The sequence below is a fragment of the Pongo pygmaeus genome, chromosome 2 (genome assembly GCF_028885625.2).
Source record: "Pongo pygmaeus isolate AG05252 chromosome 2, NHGRI_mPonPyg2-v2.0_pri, whole genome shotgun sequence".
NCBI lineage: Eukaryota > Metazoa > Chordata > Mammalia > Primates > Hominidae > Pongo > Pongo pygmaeus.
This window is the reverse complement of record NC_085930.1, coordinates 150,241,386-150,263,055: the sequence shown is the minus strand read 5'-3', so window position 1 is coordinate 150,263,055 and position 21,670 is coordinate 150,241,386. Positions and strand designations below refer to the sequence as shown.

The 21,670-nt window shown below is 35.7% G+C and overlaps 1 protein-coding gene across 4 annotated transcripts in view; it reads right to left on the bottom strand.

Annotated features, from left to right (window-relative positions):
- Window positions 1-21,670, bottom strand: part of RASA2 (RAS p21 protein activator 2) — a 129,114-nt gene that overhangs the window by 41,868 nt on the left and 65,576 nt on the right. For all 4 annotated transcript variants that reach the window (XM_054480198.2, XM_054480200.2, XM_054480199.2 and 1 more), the window contains exons 6-13: window positions 20,328-20,411; window positions 18,360-18,432; window positions 14,810-14,886; window positions 13,779-13,880; window positions 2,714-2,870; window positions 2,228-2,376; window positions 1,058-1,172; window positions 566-640 (exon numbers count right to left, since the gene is read on the bottom strand). In XM_054480198.2, the coding sequence (XP_054336173.1) occupies window positions 566-640; window positions 1,058-1,172; window positions 2,228-2,376; window positions 2,714-2,870; window positions 13,779-13,880; window positions 14,810-14,886; window positions 18,360-18,432; window positions 20,328-20,411 (832 nt within the window). The remainder of the gene's footprint in view (window positions 1-565; window positions 641-1,057; window positions 1,173-2,227; window positions 2,377-2,713; window positions 2,871-13,778; window positions 13,881-14,809; window positions 14,887-18,359; window positions 18,433-20,327; window positions 20,412-21,670) is intronic.

Genomic DNA, 21,670 nt, shown 5'->3' with positions numbered 1-21,670 from the left:
GTTTAAGGACAATTTATATACTGACTTAATTTAATAAATTAAATTTAGATTTGCTAGGCGTAAGAGCTGAATCTATGAATAAACCTCACAAGAAGCAAGACAGAATAAAATGATCCAAAAGGAAATCACAAAATAACTCGGATACACAAGCACAAGGACATTGTGACACTATTATCCACTGCAATAAAAATTTGTGACCCTAACACAATCACTGTTTTTTCAGAGGCCACTGAAACTACTGACTGATAGAGTCACTGTGTCACTTAGCCTGATCAGTTTGAGCCCAAAGGAATGGCTAGAACGGGGGATGCAACTAGCTATAGCTTAAGTTCACTATTGTTACTAGAGCCAAAAAGAGACAATCAAGAACAAAAATAAAGTGAAACCACTGAGGAAATAACATTCTAAAAACTAATCCTAGGAAGTGCTGCTAATAATAAAGGCTTATGTGAAGAATAAACAGCACTGCTTCCCTCTATATGGCTTTATTATAATGTAAGTGGGAGAAAAGTACACCATTAAGACCAATTTTAATGCAATTATAAATAATATAACAAGGACTTACCTTATTATTTTCTACATTATCTCCCTCTTTCAATTTAATAGGATCGATTTCACAGGATTTTGAGGAGTCACATATCTGAAAAATAAATTTTTCAGTTAATGATTTTTTCTAAGTAATCTGACAAAATGAAAATAACTTATTTTTCTGACAATAAAATTATAGAAATTTAAATTGTAGCAAAGCGTAAAATGTCCTATGCAGGGATAACATACACAATTTTCTTAAAACATGATATCAAAAAGTATTTGTCATATATTTGAAACTCTAGCTAAAATAGAAATCCCATAACAAAGAAATAATGTAGATTATACTATACTGTACCTTTTGAGTAAAAACCCATTGACAGAGAAGTAAATAATTTGCTTCTAAAGTGTTCAGTCTATTTTTTCAGTAACACATGAATGAATAAATCCTTCCCATCAATAGATCACTTGATAAAAGAACAACTATCATAAGGCAACAAACTATCATTGTTGGAGATATATTCTGTACCTCATCAAGAATAGGTTTTAATGTTACTTTCAGGTAGTGCCCTCCCACTATTTTCATCATCTCATCCAGACATCGGGTAGCCAAGGAATTTCCTCTAAAAATTGTGTTTGCATCTCTGAAATAGAAATGGATGAAACCAAATGTAGTAAACAAAGGTTTTGAAACCAATAATATAACATACTTGACCAATTTAAGAAAGAAGCATTTAGCTGAAATAGATTAAGACATACTAGAAGGCATGAGTGACCTACAATTTTAGTAATTTTTACCATTTATTTAAAAGCTTGCCGCCATTAGGTTTTTCAAACTTACCAAAAATATATAGAAATAATGGCCAGGTGTGATGGCTCACGCCTGTAATCTCAGCACTTTGGGGGTCCGAAGCAGGTGGATCACTTGAAGTCAGGAGTGTGAGACTAGCCTGGCCAACATGGTGAAACCCCATCTCTACTAAAAATACAAAAATTAGCTGGGCATGGTGGCGAGTGCCTGTAATCCCAGCTACTCAGGAGGCTAAGGCAGGAGAATCGCTTGAACCTAGTAGGCAGAAGCTGCAGTGAGCCAAGATGATGCCACTGCACTCCAACCTGGGTGAAAAAGCGAGACTCTGTCTTAAAAACAAATAAACAAACAAAAAACTCAATACGTGTGTGTGTGTGTGTGTATATATATATATATACATATATACATATATATGTTTTTTTAAAAAGGCATATCATGTTTATGAACCAAAAATGTGGAGTATATGTATGTCTCTGTGTGTAAAAAAACAACAGTGTTGGACTATGACGTGAATGAGAAGTCACTTGATTGCTTTTTGAATGTCATACATATGCATATAAGGGTGACACATAATGAATAAAGAAAAAAACACTTCTGCTCTGGTGTTTTAACTTGTGACACGTGAATCAGTATACTAAGCAGCAGATTAGTAACAAATGAAATTTCCTGAGTTAAAGAAAAACATCCTTCATTAATTGTTGTCCTTAAGGTAGATGAATACTGTTTGATAGCTTAACTGCCTTTTGTTATTTGTTAAGTACTTCTTTTCAGCCTACTATACAGTAAGGCTAATCAATACAAAAAAATTCAGACTACAGAATCAATCTGTCATACTAAGGTCCAATTTCAACAATATGTAATTAACATTTAATAAAATATAACTCTTACTGTGTATCCTTCAAGTCTAATTCAGCCACAGCAGTGGCAAAAGGAACAAGTTTATCATGGTGCAGCAGCAGTCGTACAAGGGGCAAAACAGCATCATTTTTATCTCGACATATTTCACTCAAAATGTAAGCAGCTGAGGCAGATATTGGCTAAATACAGAAAGGTAGAAAACAAGCACAAACATCAAGGAAACATGATTAACTGTTCAATCACTAGCCTGTAAAAGTAACTGAAATAATGTCACTAAAGCTGTTATACAGGATATTTAATTTTTGTAATTTTTTATCAGAGATGATTGTGGGAGCACATGTAGGAATCACAGTATTCTGGTTCAGATAAATAGAAACGTGTGTGTGTAGATATATGTATGTATATAATTTTTACTGTTTTAATAAGACTTGATACTCTTGAAATCTTTTCCTTATCATTTATAGAATTATTTTAGCTGTTTCGTGTTAAATCATATCCTTAAGATTCTTAACATACTTGAACATCTGGTGATTTTAGCAGCAAAGTTTTCAAAGAACCATAGTACTCTGAAGGAAGCACGTAGTCTTCTGTATAACATATATTTAATCGCAGAGACCCCAGGTCATCAGTTTTGGATGACTTGTTTCCATTGTCTCTTGGTTGTAGCAAGTACCTGAAGTAAAAATATAAGTGATTCCATGTGATGGAAATGCACTCAAGCCAATGAGGCAAGTTAAGAGTTAAGCTATAAAAAAACTAAACCAAAAAAGTCAACTTAGTATTTACGGTTAGGAAGCTTCATAAGTAGCAGGATACTCATCTTCAGGAACCTAATATTGGTTATACGTTGGATTAGAAAGCTATAAATACATTTTTATCCAGGAAACAAAAAGCATAGATATTACAGAAATTAAGATCTCAAAGGAGTTGAACAAGAGTTTGATTAGCTTGCAGGTTTAGAAAAAATGATAATAAAAGGTAAACATTTAAAATCCAATGTATTATCAAAAATAAATTTTTACCAACTAAATTTAAGAAAGAGGCATTTAGTTGAAAATAGATAAGACAGTCCGGGTGCAGTGGCTCATGACTGTAATCTCAGCACTTTGGGAGGCTGAGGCAGGCAGATCACTTGAGGTCAGGAGTTCGAGACCAGCCTGGCCACCATGGTAAAACCCTGTCTTTACTAAAAACACAAAAATCAGTCCGGCATGGTGGCAGGTGCCTGTAATCCAGCTGCTTGGGAGGCTGAGGCAGGAGAATCACTTGAACTCAGGAGGCGGAGTTGCAGTGAGCTGAGATTCCGCCACTGTACTCCAGTCTGGGCTTGCCTGGATGACAGAGCAAGACTTCGTCTCAAAAAAAAAAAAGTAGATAAGACATATCAGAATGCACAAGTAAACTTGTTTTAAAGTAAATTCTTTACCCAAAAATTTGAACTTAAGAGAAATTTGCAGGACCAAAACCAGAAATCTAAGAGTTAAAAAAAAGCTTTTTATCATGGGAATTTAAAAACACAAACAAAAGAGAAGAGAATATTGAACTCTCATGTACCCATTATCTAGCTTAAACAATTATCAACTGAAGACTAATCTTGTTCGCAGTCACAGAAAGAAAAAAATTATGTCCTTTGCACTAACATGGATGCTGCTGGAGGCCACTACTCTATGCGAATTAATGCAGAAACAGAAAACCAAATACCCTATGTTCTCACTTGTAAGTGGGAGCTAAACACTGGGTATGCACAAACACAAAGATGGTAACAATAGACACTGGGGGTTCCAAAAGTGGGGAGGGAGATAGGGGGGTAGGGGTTGAAAAAACTATCCGGTACTTTGTTCGCTACTTGGGTGAAGGGATAATAAGCCTAAACCTCAGCATTACACAATATACCCATGTAACAAACCTGTACATGTACCCCTGAATCTAAAATTAAAAAACAAAACAAAACAAAATTGGATGAAGGCTGATAAAAATTGTAAAGTGCCATTGACAATCAAGTATTCTTATTTCCTTTTTTGGGGGATACTCAGCAATATGCTTGCCTAAATTTGAAATTTATGATTTGTTGTTAGTGTAAATACCTCTTTTTTTTCTAGACTATATCAGGTTTAGAGAAAGGCAATTTTTACTCTTATAGTAGCCTAAGTTTGCAAAAACAATTGAACTCAACTAATTTGGACATTAAAACTTCAGAGTTGCTGGGCTTTAGCCAAAATATATCTTTCTAGGACTGGAAAAAAAAAAGTTTGCTACTCATTCAAGATATCACAGGAGTTCCAGGAGTTAAAAAATTGTTCAAACTCTTAAAAATTTATTTATCTAAAATAATATGCCAATTACAAATACTTCATCCCCTTTATTCCATTAGAGCAAAATATCTAAAAACAGCCAGGAAAAAAACCTAACTGTATTCTTATTCTTCAATAATTCATTATTTTAAAAAGGCATTTTCTTGTGCTGTATATAAAATAGTGAATCTTTACTTTACTTAACTATAACCAGAAACCAAACTGCAGAAAAACTGTATTATATGTGTCTTTTATTAGTACATTCTAAAACAAAATTATTTTAAGTTACTATGTGCAGCCAGATGATCAATACTAACACTGATAACATCATTATTTGGACACTGAAAATAGCGTAATTTTAAATTATGCTGCAGAAACTATCACAATTAGAATATATTAAGGGAATTTATTTATAAATATTTATCTGCATTTTTTTTCCTATGACTTATCATCATATTGCCCACAAAATTTATTTTCAGAAATAACTCCAAATTAAATTTACAAATTTGGATTTGCTATTAACAAACGCTGTAGGGTAGATAAAAGCAACTGAATGGAGATTCTTTTTGTAGTGAAGCTCAAACCTCAAGAACCAAGAAAGAATCTGTGTGGAGTGCCACTTATTATTTTCATCACTCTTTGAACCAGAATCTTTATTTAATATTAAAAAATCCTTACTACACATAGACAAATAGATAACGATGCATACATATATAAACAATGTCATCAAATCAATGCTTTTGTTTTTTCAAGGAACGTTTTCTTTTTTTTCTCTTTTAACTTTGGGTTTCTCTTATCTTTTTTCCTATCTTCAAAACACTACCATTCTGCACCTCCTCTTCTCTTAGGAACCTGTTAACTACCTACTATGGACCCTTCTCTATTTTCTTCATGCTTATATAATTTTATATAGATTTTTAAAAATGTGTGCATATATACACATTTATAAATGAGTTTTGAGCCTATTAGTCAGTTTACAAAAATGTTATCATATTCTACTCTCCTGTATCTTGTTTTTTTACCCGAAAGCACTTCCTAGTTAACTCTCTGAAACTACTTTTCATAGATCCAGTTTGTTCTTTTTAACGGGTACATAATATTCATGCAATGAATGGACTCGAGTTCTTTAAGAGAGGTATTTATGAATATAATGAAAAATAATTGTACTGTCTTGTGAAGTGAAAATGCTATACAGCTTAATAGGCCATAAGTAACTTAAAAATAATTGTGTTCAAAAAGCAATAAACAGCAAACATTAAAATTTTGAATTTAATTTCAATCCTCCTTACTAAGAGACTGGGGAAAATTATTTATTTGCTTTGTGGGTCTGGGAAATTCTCTTTCTCAGTCCTCTGTTACCCAAGTTCTGCTAAAATGCTTTTGTGGATTTTCTTTGCCATTCTTCTCCCAGAATAATCTGCACTGATACTTCTTTTATTATTTGCAGAAAATCCTCAACCTCTGTTTATACAATTGTTCAACATTTGTACTAGGCACAGCAAATTTATAGCACTGGTTACTTATACTGAGGAAGAGTTTGTCTTTCCATTTTCATCTTGTTACTGCTCTATTCTGTTCCTCTCTTACTCACTGCCTCTATGGTATACACTTGCTACAGTAAAGGGAGGGATTCTCTCCTTTGGTATCATGTCACAATTATGACACGAATTGCATTTTCTTATATTTTGTGAATACATGTAAAATACATTAAGAATGCATTTTAATGTTTTAAAAATACATTTAAAAAGTTTTAAAATACATTAAAATGCATTTTAAATGCTGTCAATATTTCCCCTATACTGTTTGAGAAATAAATTATATATTTTATCTAAGAATGTAGAATGTTTGGAATTATTATTATTATTATTTGAGACGGAGTCTCACTCTGTCACCCAGGCTGGAGTGCAATGGCATGCTCTCGGCTCACTGAACCTCTGCCTCCTGGGTTCAAGCGATTCTCCCGCCTCAGCCTCCCGAGTAGCTGGGACTACAGGCGTGTGCCACCACACCAGGCTAATTTTTATATTTTTAGTAGAGATGGGGTTTCACTATGTTGGCCAGGCTGGTCTCGAACCCCTGACCTCAGGTGATCTATCTGCCTCAGCCTCCCAAAGTGCTGGGATTACAGGTGTAAGCCACCATGCCTGGCCTGGAATTATTTATTTATACTCATAGATTTCAAGTTTTATAAATCCTGCGCTAAGGCCTTTCTAAAGTTTGAAATTACAAAGCCCAGTAGTAAAGTAATTCCCTAGAAATACTAAAATAGATTCACAGGTGCAATATTTTTAAGCAGTTTGATTTTTTTTAAGCATTGCTGTTTGAACCCACGATTTTATTTTCAGTAGATAGGTCAGCATAGGGCACATGGGCTTAGTAGTAGACATTCCATGGATGTTGACTAGAGAGTGAGTGAATGAATGCTTTGGTTTTGAAGCCTTGGGTCAATTTTTGAAAGCAATTAGAAAGAAGTTTCTAATTAACATGAGAAAAAAGCTGCCATCTTCTCTATTCTCTATCTAAAGGCAATGCCAAACAAAATTTAAAAATACATACACTGATTTTTTTTAATAGAAGACTGATCTTGTTTCAGCCATACCTTCACTCACTCTCCCATCCTGTTCCTGCATTATTATTTTAAAGCAATTTCCAGGTATAATTTCATATATAATTTTAAAAAGTCATGACTATTCAGTTAGTATTCAAATTTCCCCAAACTTATCATAAATGTTTTTCTACAGTTTGTTCAAATCCAAATAAGGTCCATAGATTAGAATTGGTAATAGCATTCTTAAGTCTCTTTTATAGATTCCTCACTATTGGTCCTATAGAGTTTTCCACCTTTGGAATTGTGTTAGCTCTTATCTCTACCTCCACAATGTCATTTACCATATTCCTTCATCTTCTCTGTATTTCCTCTATATTGGTAGTTAGATCTAGAGGCTTCGTTAGATTCAGATTTGACGTTCTGGCAAGAATGCTTCATTGATAATGCTGTGTAGTTCTACCAAGAGGCACAAATGTCTGGTTGTTTCTCCTTTTGCAATATCAGCAGCCACTGATGATCACGGCTTAGAGCCATTAATCATCAAAATGATAATTTTATAACTCTATCACTCCTCCTTCACTTAGCTGGAATGCTGAGATGCTTTTTATAAAAGAAACAGTAGTTTTAATATTTAATTTATATATTTATCAGCTATGACCTCCTCTAATATATTAATTCATTTAAAAATAGAAGAAGGCTTTAATAGAATATTTATTAGCTTTGAGAAAGATAAGATAAAGACAGAAAAGACAACTAGCGAATTAACCAAGGCAAATTTAAAGGATGAAGGGATGGTTAATACAAGAAGAAATTACATCACTATCCCACAAAAGAGGAAGATCAACCTTCAGAACATCTACTGTCTGATTTAAGAAATAGTGATGTAAAGATATGGTCAATGAAATAATTAGAAACAAGCCTGTTAGCAAAGGTGACTCAGAAGTACCTCTAAGGGAAGTGTAGTCTGTTTTCATGCTGCTAATACAGACATACCCAAGGCTGGGTAATTTATGAAGGTAAGAGGTTTAATTGACTCACAGTTCCACATGGCTGGGGAGACCTCGCAATCATGGCAGAAGACAAAGAAGAGTAAAGGGACGTCTTACATGTGGCAGGCAAGAGAGCTTGTGCAGGGGAACTCCCATTTATAAAACCATCAGATCTCTTGAGACTTATTCACTACCACAAGAACAGTATGGGGGTTTGAAACCACCCGATGATTCAATTATCTTCACCTGGCCCTGCCCTTGACATGTGGTGATGATTACAATTCAAGGTGAGATTTGGGTGGGGACACAGCCAAACCATATCAGGAAGTTTAGCTGGTTGATGACCAAGCATCCTGACAATTGATACTTTGGTCAATTTTTCACAATCCAGGGCATGTTTGGCAACCTTGCAAATTCAGACATCTCGTTTTATCAGCACATCTGAAGTGAACCTGAAGGTCAAGTGTGGTGGCTCATGCCTGTAATCCCAGCACTTTGGGAGGCCAAGGCGGGTGGATCACCTGAGGTCAGGAGTTCGAGACCAGCCTGGCCAACATGGTGAAACCCCATCTCTACAAAAATACAAAAATTAGCCAGGCATGGTGGCACATGCCTGTAGTCCCAGCTACTTGGGAGGCTGAGGCAGGAGAATCGCTTGAACCCAGGAGGTGGAGGTTGCACTGAGCCAAGATCGCACCACTGCACTCCAGCCTGGGCGACAGAGAGAGACTCCATCTCAAAAAAAATAAAAAAGAAAAATAAGGTGCACCTGAATTGCAATGACTGAGTGCAGAGCCTGATAAAAGCAGGTCAATTATTAAATTTATGAAAAAGAAATATAGTCAAGTGGCGTAAGTACCTGGATTGTTAAGTGACCAATGCATTTTATTATAGAAATGCTCACTTAAAAAAGTAGGGAGAAGAGTGATAATAGTAATAATGAACACCCTTTCTTACCACCACCCCCATGTGCTCGTCACTTGGTTACAACAATTGTCACCATTTACCATAGGGTTTTCATCTATATCTTTCACTGTATTTTTTTTACCTGTTGTTGAAAAGGCAAATTATCAAAAGTCGTTGTGGTGAGTACAGAGGCATGACAAGTTTTATGCAGCCTTAAGAATCTCTCAGCTAAGACAACAGTCTTGCCAAGGAAACAGTAATTCTTCTGGACCAGAATCCCCTACCCCCTCAATTGTGCTTGAATAGGCAGTACCATGCCTACCTCTTTGGAATCCTTTTTTATTACTCTAGATGAATCTTTTCCTCCTATTGAACTAATGTTTTCCATGCACAGTAGAGTAACATTACTCGTATTACTGCTTACTCAATTACAACTGGTTCTGCCTCTCTGGGACCATCCGTATCCATCTTAAACAGTGTCTCTACACTCTACAGTCAAAACAAACTCTGTTTTGGTTTTTACTACAGAAATTTTGCTCAGAGCGCAAGTTTATTTCCTTTAGCTCCAAATAACTGAGGGAGGGGTATGACATCCCTCTTTACTCTCATATAACTGAAAATTACCAGGCCTACAGTCTTAACATAGCATTGTTCTATGTAGAGGAATTAGGGTAGTGCTATGCCAATTACTCATTTTTATGCACATATTGTTTTTGGATGCTTAAGAACTCCAGAAGGGTTCACTCCTGCCATACTTTCTAAACTTGTTTCCTTGGATTTTCTTTGCAGCATAAGAAATCCCCATAGACAAAATATCTCATCTATGTCTACTTGAAAAAAAAAAAAAGACTTCATAACATGTTGTTTTACCCATCCCTTGAAGAGTTCATTTTTTAAATGAGTAGGGAACTCTGATTCTCTTTTAAATAATATTTTATAAGCAAGGGGCACTCAAATCTTTGCTAATGGCTTAAAAGAATGTTTTTGAGTTTTAAATATATTCAGAAATATGCCAAAGTTCAAAACTTACAGTACACTGGTTAAAAGCACAAACTTTGGGGTCAAACAGTTTGGTTCAAATCCCAGCTGTGTGACCTTAGACAAGTTGCTAAATTTCTCTGTGCTTTTTCCTCATTTGTCAAATAAGGAGTATTAATAGTGTCTTAACACATTAAAGCCCTACAACAGCCCTAAAAAAGTTATTATAACTAAAGCACTTAGAATAGTTCCTGGTACACAGTAATCACTATGTAAATGTTACACATATAACATTTATATATATGATGTATAACTATTACCACTTAAATATATGAATAACTATCAATAGTTATTTGTATAACTATATAAATGTGATTATTACTTTAAAATATTATTACGAAGGCTCAATTTAATAAACTACCTGAAAGATCCTTGTGAATTAAATAATTCTGTATGAATTAGAGCTAAAGAGAAAAGGCTCAAGATTTGTTAAATAGTTCAGGACTATCTGGCATTTCTAAATGAAAACAAAACAAAAAACTCATATATATATATATGTCAGTTTTTGAATGAAATATTTCCATTTGAAAGAAAAAGAAGCAGGAAATAAAGAGAAATTTTTAACTGAAAGTAGCATTCAGTTGCTCTAAACATGTACTTTTCATTCACAAGCATAAAAGCAATCCTTATGCTCTCAAGAGTAAGCAGTTTTGACAGTCCCTTAACAGAAAAAAATCAGCATTTAAACAATTCTAACCATAGGGTCTGTGTAATTAAAATTGAGGTAGACAAACCCAAAGTACAATGATTTGTACATAATGCTATGTAAATGAGAGAATAAAGAAGCAGTTCTATTAATAACTGAACGTGGGCTGGGTGCGGTGACTCACGCCTGTAATCCCAGCACTTTGGGAGGCCGAGGCAGGGGGATCATGAGGTCAGGAGATCAAGACCAGCCTCGTGAACGTGGTGAAACCCCGTCTCTACTAAAAATACAAAAATTAGCTGGGTGTGGTGGCGCATGCCTGTCATCCCAGCGACTCAGGAGGCTGAGGCAGGAGAATGGCTTAAACCCAGAAGGTGGAGACTGCAGTGGGCCAAGATTGCGCCACTGCACTCCAGCCTGGCGACAGAGTGAGACTCCGTCTAAAAAAAAAAAAAAAAAAGTTGAACGTTATTTCTGTTTTTTGTTGTTGTTGTTGTTGTTGTTGATTTTTTTTGAGACGGAGTCTCGCTCTGTCTCCCAGGCTGGAGTGCAGTGGTGCGATCTCAGCTTACTGTAAGCCCCGCCTCCCGGGTTCACGCCATTCTCCTGCCTCAGCCTCCCGAGTAGCTAGAACTACAGGTGCCCACTACCAAGCCCAGCTAATTTTTTGTATTTTTAGTAGAGATGGGGTTTCACCGTGTTAGCCAGGATGGTCTCGATCTCCTGACCTCGTGATCCGCCTGCCTCGGCCTCCCAAAGTGCGGGGATTACAGGCGTAAGCCACCACGCCAGGCCTATTTTTGTTTTTTTGTATTTTGTTTTTTTTTTAACTGAAGACAGGAGACTTGTTATATTTTCTAAATTCAAATATTAAACAGATATGTTAAAAATGTGAGACCAAAGGCTGGGCGCAGTGGCTCACAATCCCAGCACTTTGGGAGGCCGAGGTGGGCGGATCACGAGGAGTTCAAGACCAGCCTAGCCAACATAGTTAAACCCCATCTCTACTAAAAATACAAAAATTAGCTCGGCATGGTGGCATGTACCTGAAGTCCCAGCTACTTGGGAGGCTAAGGCAGGAGAATCGCTTGAACCCGGGAGGTGGAGGTTGCAGTGAGCCGAGATCACGCCACTGCACTCCAGCTTGGGCAACAGAGTGAGACTTTGTCTCAAAAAAAGTAAGACCACCCCCCCCAAAAAAAATGTTTGAGGACAAAAGGTGTCAAAATTAACTAACTGGAAAGCTAAATCATATCAAATATTCATCTAGTCTAAAATAATGTATAAAGTGCTTCTGTTGAAAAGAAAAACTCAGTAATTCTCTTATCTATTATTTGAATCTTACTTTCAAATTTAAAAATTAAAACTGAAAAGATGTTTATATCTATTTTGAGACTTTTCAAACAACAGAATTAAATTACTGATGATTACTCTCTTAACATCAAGATTAGAAAGAATTGCCTGAAATCCTGAGGATAAATAAATCTTTTCTTGAGTTTTCATGCAGTTACCAACAACCCCACAAGGGGATGCTATGGCTCTACAATTGACAGAGGAGGTTAAGAGTTTTATTTCCAACTTACAAGAAATGGCATTCACATTTTTATGTTTCTTTACAACTATGGAACTATATATGAATTACCAGATGTTCCTATTTCATGCTATATAAATTTTAGCACTTATATTTCTGGCAGGTTACTTTAAAATATCATGGGCCAAAAACATCTATAAAAATAAAATTAGTTTGTTAATGTTCTTACATACTGCCAAGGAAGCTGCACAAAGTTTTGCCAAATTTGGAAGGCATCTCTGGAGACAGTCTTACTTAAAAAACAGATTATGTGGCACATTTCAAGTTCATTTTGAGGGACCCGGAGGCATTACAAAGCGTTTTTCTCTTCTGTACTGAGTGGTCTGGCACATAATTTAAAAAACTTGACAAACTGAGCTCAGAAATTTTCATTTTAAAATGTATGCCATTTGATGGAAGGTGGAAGACATGGTGTAATGGGAGGATGACAGGTCCCAAATCTTCATCAATTTTTCACAGTGACTACGTTTGACTTTTTCCCCCTCTGTGGATGCATTTTACAAACTATAATACACAAAATGCCAACATAAAGACCAATAAATCTTAGATCTGCCTTAGACTAGAGAGGCAAAAATAAAGTAAAACTTTTGAGAGTCTCCATATCAGTCTACAAATGATAACTGCTCTAGGACAAGACTCTAAAATGAAGACGTCTGATGGCCAATCAGAAGAGGCAGGCTCTTTTAGGGACAGATGAAACTGATATCCATAAAAAACACCTAAACACTCCCCTTTGAGGCAGCGGAAACTGAGTTCCAAAAAGTGCTCCTTAAAAGGCAAATGAGAAAGGCATGTTCATTTATATCCAGTTGAAACCAAAATCTAGCAAGAGAGATGCTGGGCAACATACTGAAAGGATACACATGCTTTTAAGTGCTATAGACAGAAAAAAACAATAGTTTCACATTGATTCTGCTAAGGAAACTAGCTCAATGTAATGTCTGAATATTAATTTGAATTTAACATCAGTTTAATGTTATTATTAGAGTCATTGAAAACTAAAATAATATTATAGTCATTATTGAAAACCAAGAGCCCTAAAAAGTGCCAGCTCAACAACATAAGACCTTAGACATTCAAAAAGTAACATTAGGGCCATCTACAGTACATTTCAATGGGGTGTGGTGAAGGAAGAACAGTGGTTAGTTCTCATAAACAACTGAGGCCCCTAAATAAAATCCTTTGCTTTCAAATATCCACAGTTCCTATGACCACTAATAAAGCTTCTGAAATGCAGACACTGATTTGTGACCAAGCGTTTTCTTACATGAACAACTCTTACATAATGTTTTAAATGTTTCCCATTTTTCTCCTTAAGAGTCAAGTCTTCACTTCTGAAAAGAAAAATATTCCTAGATGATTCAGTTCTTTTATCTCCGTACCACAGGTCAAGTCATAAAACTTACAATTTACTTCTGCAACAATGAATTAATGAACATATCAATATTAATGACGTTTGGCTTATTACATGGCAAATTTAAAATATGTTCAGAGTAAGCATTTATTTGCATATATATACACTGTATTAAAGAGAATTAAACTATGGAGTTCACCAAAATGCTGGGCTCTTACCAGGCTTGATGAGAGGAATCAGTTCTTAATACGTTTACAGGAACCTTAATCTCACCTAGGAAAACATCTTGGACTAGGTTTCCATTGTTCCACAAGTCGATCCTGAAAATTGAAAACTGGCTTTATGTTTTGCAAACAATGTTTAAGAGAGTTCACACCACAAAACAGCTTCAAATTACTTTGATCTGTATTATAGCATTAATTTTACATGCTTAAAAGATGTTAGCAACACCATATACATACCTCACTATCCAGACCAGAGAAGCAAAATACTATAGCAGCTTTTATTTAAAAAGCACAGAAAGTAATTTTAAATAGTCTGAAAGAAGGCACTTAAACTGTCTTAGTTTGAAAGCTGAGGCTTTATTTTAACCTATAGCAATAAGGACTACAGAAAGAAACTACAATAAGACTACAGTTTCTCTCTAGATTACCACCAATTAATATATACAGAAAAATTAGAAAAATACATTACCTGATCACTCCAAACACATGATTAATATACCATCTAGATGAACACACTGTTAACATCACACCTACACATGCATTTATAAGATTTTTCCTTCACAAAGGGCATAGATATTTAAGACCTAGGAAACAGCACAAACTTCAAACACATGCACCTGTTGAATTATCTTCTTACCTCACTGAAATTTCTGTTAGACAGCAGATATGTTAAGAAGGATAAAAAAAAATTTCTAAATTGGCTGAGATATAACTTCCTTTCCATCCGTTACACTATAATCCAGAAATGTAAGGAACAATTTGGGAAAAATTAAAAATCAATACAATAAAACAGATGAAAATTAGATCATCTTTGTTTATAAAATTAATACACCTTGACTATTTCTGCAAACAAATCAGACTTTGGAAAGATAATCTGGATTTAAATTAGTTGCATATTCCTCTAAGTTTCATCAACCAACTTGCTATAGAGAATTCTATTAAAGTTGGTTTACCTTTTTTGGTTGAATCTAGGATTTTCTTTTGGTATACAAAAAAGCAATTCTGTAAAACCCCAAGGCACATACCTGATTTCTAGCTTTTCAATGTCCTCCTCTTCTACCTGGAACTGGGACTTTCTGGTGTAACTACTGGATCTGGTTACCTGTAAACAAAATATTTTTAGTAAAAATTTTTTTTTAAAAAATACATTTTTCCTACAGCTTAAAAATGATCATCTGCAAAATATTCAATTGTGGATAAAAGCAGAGGAAAATGTCCAAGTAATATTTTACTCAATAGCTGAATATAAAAGCAACTGTGGAAGTAGCAGAAAAGAATAAGGTAGTGTAAAAAAAAATCAAAATAATCTTTGTCTCTATGCCATTCCTATCAACTCAATATATGGCAATGGCCAGGTGCAGTGGCTCATGCCTGTAATCCCACCACTTTGGGAGGCCAAGGCAGGAGGATTGCTTGAAGCCAGGAGTTCAAGACCAGCCTGGGCAACAAAGTGAGACTGTCTCTATTTTAACAAAAATAAAATAAAATAAATATATCAATGAACATTAGATTCTCTGGCTCACAGGTAGTCAGTTGGTGATTCAGAAGTGTTTAAAGACCTTCTCACATTTCTCAAGACACCAATCCTACTCTGCACTTCTTTCTCACATTTTTGCTGAAAATATCAAGGCCATTGGCAGGAACTTCCTCAATAACCGTTCACCTGAACTTGTCCACTCCCACACAGGGTTCTCTACTTGAGTTTTTTCTCATGCTCTTCTCAACAAGAGAATGAGATGATTTTCTTCTTTTCTAAGACTAGCCACCCACACATGGTATGCAATAAGCATTCAGTAAGCATTATTTGATCTATTTTAATTACAGCTTTCAATACCAGCTTGTTCATCTAACTCAAGTCTAAGAAAAATTCTCCCTTAAATTATGGTCTTCCTATCTCTTTCTTTTCTCAGACAAATATCTGAAAACTGTAATCCATCCTTACAGCTTGTACTTCCTCACCACCCACTCACTATAGTAACTCCTTATAATCTTGGCTTCCTCACAGATCACTCTCCTAAAATCTCTCTCTTCATCACCAAATCTGATGATAAATTCTTAGTTCTTACCTCCCTTGATCTCCTATTTAATTTAGTGATCATACAACTGTATCTCCTTTCCCAGAAACACTCTATAGAGTTTACCTGGGCACTACCTTGGCAACCTTATGCTGCTGTGTCTTTCTTTTTCAGAATCTATAGATATATTATTCTTCAAAATTTTATGTTTTATCTTGCACTAAAAACAACTTGGAGCTGCACAGTGCTGTACAGTCTACAAAGTGCTTTCACATCCATTATCTCCTTTGTTAATCAGAACGCTGCTCAGAGGCGGACAGGGCTAGATTTATTACCCTCACTTAAAAATGAGGAAGCTGAAGTACAGAAATTAAATGACATGCTCAAAGTTGAATACTTAAGTCGCAGAAATTAGTTTCTTCACTTTTCTCCTGTATTGTATACATCTATTCTCTTGGCTTTCTTGGCTGTTTATATAAACAAACCTTGAGTGTTGGTCAATAACTATCACTCATATTAAGTTTCAGTCAAAAACTCCCTACTGGAGGATTTAAAATGTTAGCCCTCAAGCTAATTATGCTCCAAACTAAACCACTTTTATTTTCCTTCTTCCCTACTTTTCTATTTTTCCAGATTTGGAACCTTGGGGGCAGCATTCAACTACTTCCTTTCTCTTTTTTTCTATAACCAATTTGTTACCTTGCCCTTTGCATTCTCTCTTTTATCTGCCTCTTCCTCTCTATTTCCATAGCGCTCTCTTGAAAGATACCCCATCCCCTCCCCATTTTTCTTACACCTAAAGTACAACAGTCTCCCCATCTTTGTTCTTTCTCCCTAAGCCACCTAGACCTCAGATCATAGTTAATTCCTTCCCAAACACTGTTTTACTCATAACTTATAGGCTCAAAATCATTTACTTAAGCACCACAGCTAGGCACTCAAGGCCTTTCATCAGCTGGTCCTACTCTACCTTTCTAATCTTAGTTTCCATTATTTCCTTACACAAGCCCAGTAAAATCAGTACTCACTGTACCTTGGACATAACTTTCTGCTTTTCTGTCTCTGTGCCTCTGCTCAAAATGTTCGTCATCTCTAATACTCTTTCCTCAATCTTAGAAAATCCAATCTTTCTTCAAGCCTTTAATGGAGCAGAGTTCATCTGACCTCCCCAATATCTACTGCATTTTACTGTTGTGTATATGCATACATATGTCTGCTTTGTGTTCCTTGCTTTAGTTAAAGGACAGAGATGGAAATGTATCTATCTTTATAACCAACAAAAGGCCCTCTGAATGAATGTTGCAAGGCCTAACAAGTACTCCTGCTACAGCAGGCAGGTCAGGCCTTCTACTTTTAAAAGGTCATCTGCTGACTGTAAGGATCCATGAAGCAGAGTAGATTCCATCCAGCTGAGGTTTAAGGTATGTGGGCTAATGGGGAGTGTGAGTGCCCTTTAGTCAGCAGCTCTTTACATTGCTGCCTTCTTTGTTTTCTCCAGGTTAGATGCAACCGCCATTAATAAATGTAGAACAACTGCACCAAGTCCTTAGCCAGGAAATGGAAAAGTCTCACATTGGTACTTTTTCTTGTTTTTTTTCTCCCTTGCTTCCCCCTCCACAATTCTTCCTGCTTCACTTTTGGCATTTTCTTCGGCCTGTGTTCCTTTATTAAAGTACAGCAATTTGGCATGACTAGAGATACCCTTATTCTCTCCACTTTGAAATACGAAGAAAAATACACACAGAAGAAAAGGCACAAAATGTAACTCCTTTTTTAAAACCTTCCCTACATGTTGATACGAACTGCAACATGCTTTATTAGAACACAATCTTTTTGAGAGTCTGATTTTTTTTTTCTGTAGTTTGTAAATAATATGAAAAAGGATTTATTTAACAAATGCTCCAAAGAAAAGCACTCCAAAGCACTGTATTTGGGACAACTTCAAGGCAGCTGAAGCTGTCTATGAAGATAAGCAGGCGTCCACAGGCTTAAAAAAAAAGAGTAATAATAAGGCTGTAATCATACAGTATTTTATGGTCTCAAAGGATTCTCACATGCTTTGGGTCTTACAAAAACTCTGAGTCAGGTAGTGCTCTTATTTTCCCCTCCAATTATTCTTTCACAGGATAAGAAACTTGAGTCACATTTAGTGACTCTTTCAGTCAACTTGACTGGAACTCAGATTTCTTGAGTGATAATTATACTTACTTCACTAGTGACTGTCAAAGGGTACCCTGCAGAAGAGTCCTGTGGCCACTACGTGTTAGGTAGGGAGCTGAGTAGGGTAAGGGAGGGTGCAAAGGAGGGCATGATAGTGAGGATGACTGGGGAGTGGGTATGGCCCCGGCCCCTCCTGCTCCCAAATTAGAGCTCTGCCTTTATTCATTTTATATATTGGGCATCCATTGCATCACACCACGGTTCTACTGCTTTCAGGAGAGAAATGCTTATCTGCATTAATTGATAAAATGATTACTATGACTGTGGTTTGAAAAAAGAAATCAACTAGCATTAAATATTACATATTTAATGTTAACATTTACGTAAAACAAAAAATTACCTCAAAATAAAAGATTTCATTAAACTGCGGATTGCTTGTTTTCTTCTTTACTTTTGTCTTCTTTTGGTCATTCCTGTTCCAATGTGGTAGAGTTTTACCTTGTAGAACTTAACAGTACACAATTATAAAACATGCTATTTCCAACCAGGGAGCCTGACCTCCATTTAAAAGTTAAGGTGACTCAGGGAAGATTCAGTTTTAAATAGTCCTTGGAAAAAAGTAAGTGTCCTTATAAACTCAAATCAAAGAATATATAAGCTTTAGGCATCCCCTGTGTGCCAAGATTGTATTACTCTCTCTATGGACACACTAGATTGCCAACCTTTTTCAGGGGTTTTAAAAACACATTCTATTCTATAAGCAACTCAGAATAAATAGAAGGAAGACAATAAGATTTAGAGTACCTTCATCTATGTTGAAAAATACCCAAGGAACTTGAAAAACGTTCTTAACTCAGCTTACTTCTTGGGCTTCAGGTATAATAGAGACTTCTTAAAAAAATCTTTTAATTATAGATTCAGAGGCGGTCACAAAAAATGCGTAAGGAAATCTTGTGTTTTTACCCAGCCTCTCCCAGTGTTAACATCTTACACAACTACAGTACAATAGCAAAACCAACAGTGACTTTTTATTTTTTAGTTTTTTGAGACAGAGTTTTGCTCTTGTTGCCCAGGCTGGATGGAGTGCAATGGCGCAATCTTGGCTCACCACAACCTTCGCCTCAGGGTTCAAGCGATTCTCCTGCCTCAGCCTCCCGAGTAGCTGGGATTACAGGCATGTGCCACCACACCCAGCTAATTTTGTATTTTTAGTAGAGACGGGGTTTCTCCTTGTTGGTCAGGCTGGTCTCGAACTCCTGACCTCAGGTAATCCGCCCGCATCGGCCTCCCAAAGTGCTGGGATTACAGGCGTGAGCCACCTGCGCCTGGCCAGACTTTTTAAAACACAAATTCATATGCCAAATTGTCCCTAACTGTATGTTACCAAATAATTTGTCAGGTAGAGATTATTAAAAAAAACAAAAATAGCTCCACTAGATTGAACATTTTTAACTCGCAAAAATAAATCTCTCTAATAGCATTTAATGTCATACGACTGAGTATCTGCTAATAGCATACTATTGTTTGAGCACCTAATAAATACTGGCATGGTACTAGGTACTTTACATACATACATAAATACATTTTTCAAAGTGACTTAGTAGTGATTTTCTACAAAGTAAGAATAACTAGAGATTCTGGAGATGGGGAAAAGGGGTGTGTATGTATGCATGTATGTGTGTGTAGAGGGAATACTGTGCTTCCTGCTTCCTGATTCTAAACCTTCCAGTTGTAGACATATTTCAGATGTGTCAGTTCCTTAAAGAAACCATAATGAAGTCATATAACACACCATATTACAAAATGCTACAGGTTTTTTCACAAATTATTATAAATCATTTAAATCAATGATATGGTACACTTTGCCATGCTCTGGTACTTCAGCAGTTTTTCTATAGTTGGAATTCTCTCTGTAGAGGACAGATCTCATGAGTAGAAAAGGCAATTTTCAGTCCTGAGCTGCCTTCCAGATAAAAATATATAAATTTTCTTGTTATTCTGAACTGGCATTCATTAAAACAGGATTTTACATGCATAAAATTCAGGATATTTGAAAGTAGGAATGCTGATGCATGAAAAGTCAAGTTTATGTTTTAAAGTACTACATTGTAATAGTATAAAACTGAGGTTGTTCCTTAAAGCCTAAGAGCATGGCAGATTTAAAATGGGGTACCAATTTGTGTCTGTAAAAAGAGGGCTTTTTTATTGACAAGTGTATAATAGAACTCACTAAAGATTTTTCTTTCAAAGCATTTATTACTGTGTGTTATAAATAGCTATTTATCATTTGCTCATAGAATCTCACTTTTTAAATTTTTAAATCAAACATCAAAACCTTAAAACCTAATAATAATTCAATAAACATTACCTAGAAGGGCCCACTAGAGAAACTGTTGCATAAGGGTCACAGCTTTGGCCATTTATGAGAGGCAACCCATGGCATGCCTTGATGCTAAGGTAGAATAAAAGAGATTTAACATATTAGATTCCAGTTAAACAAGATAAAACATTATCTTTAAACACAAACTAATACATTCAAAAGGTTAAGAATTGTTTTCCATGTGTCTGCAGTTGTATGGCTATGTACTACCTATTCCATACATACATATGTATGCATTTTTAAATTTATGCTATATTTTCAAAATGAGACTAAACAGGAATGCCACAATCATTAATGAAACTATCAAACACAGGCTGAGCATTCCAAATTCAAAAATCCAAAGTCCTCCAAAATTCGAAACTTTCTGAGCACTGACATGATGCTCCAAGGAAATGCTCACTGGAGCATTTCAAATTTGGGCTTTCTGGATTTGGGATGCTTAATGGGCAAGTATACATAATGCAAATACTCAAAAAAAAACCCAACAAGAATAAGAAATTCAAAACACTTCTAGTCTCAAGCATTGTAGATAAGGGATGTGTAATAGTCAACACATTTCCTTCTGCTAAATACCCAACAAGATACATTTTGCGGTTTGATAATACATCAAAACTGCTGTGGCCTCTAAAAAGGAAAAGAAAGCGGTGCAAACCCTAAATGAGAAGCTACAAACCAAGCTAGCTCTATGGCATCATATCCTCTGCTAAAGCATGAATGACAAACAAGGAAACAACTGTGGCTTCCAGTTAAAAATCTGATTCATAAATATAGGGCAAGCCTCACACAATTCTGTAGCCTTTTATTCCAATTCTCAGTAAACAGCTCCTCAGTAAGCACCATTCTGCAGAAAATGTTTTAGACCATAAAAACCAAGGTCATCTAATCTACTCCATGGCTCACAGTTGTTGGTATTTACAGAGAACACAGAATCTAACTTTAGTGATTTGTTCCTCCAATTTTCTCACTAAATATTACTGAGTTTATGAGTTTAGTTTAATGTCTAAGGGTATGCATTTTCTAATGCCTAAGAGAAACTCATGAGTGTTGCTGAAAAGTATTTTTTGTTGAAAGATGCAAGCTGTTGAGTAACATCCTCATTTCTCTCCACAACCCACAGGTCACAGATGTGAGTGAAGTGCTATTGGTATACTGCAGAGTAAAGACAGAAATGATAATACGACTCATTTCTATTAAGCTGAGCATCAAAAAATAAATAAAGAAATTTTGAAACTAGCCAAAGAAAACACAAGCCAAGATAATCCTGGTTTTTAACGTTGGGTTGAGGTATAGTCAGATTTTCCCACTGTACATACTGCTTAAAACTTACCCTT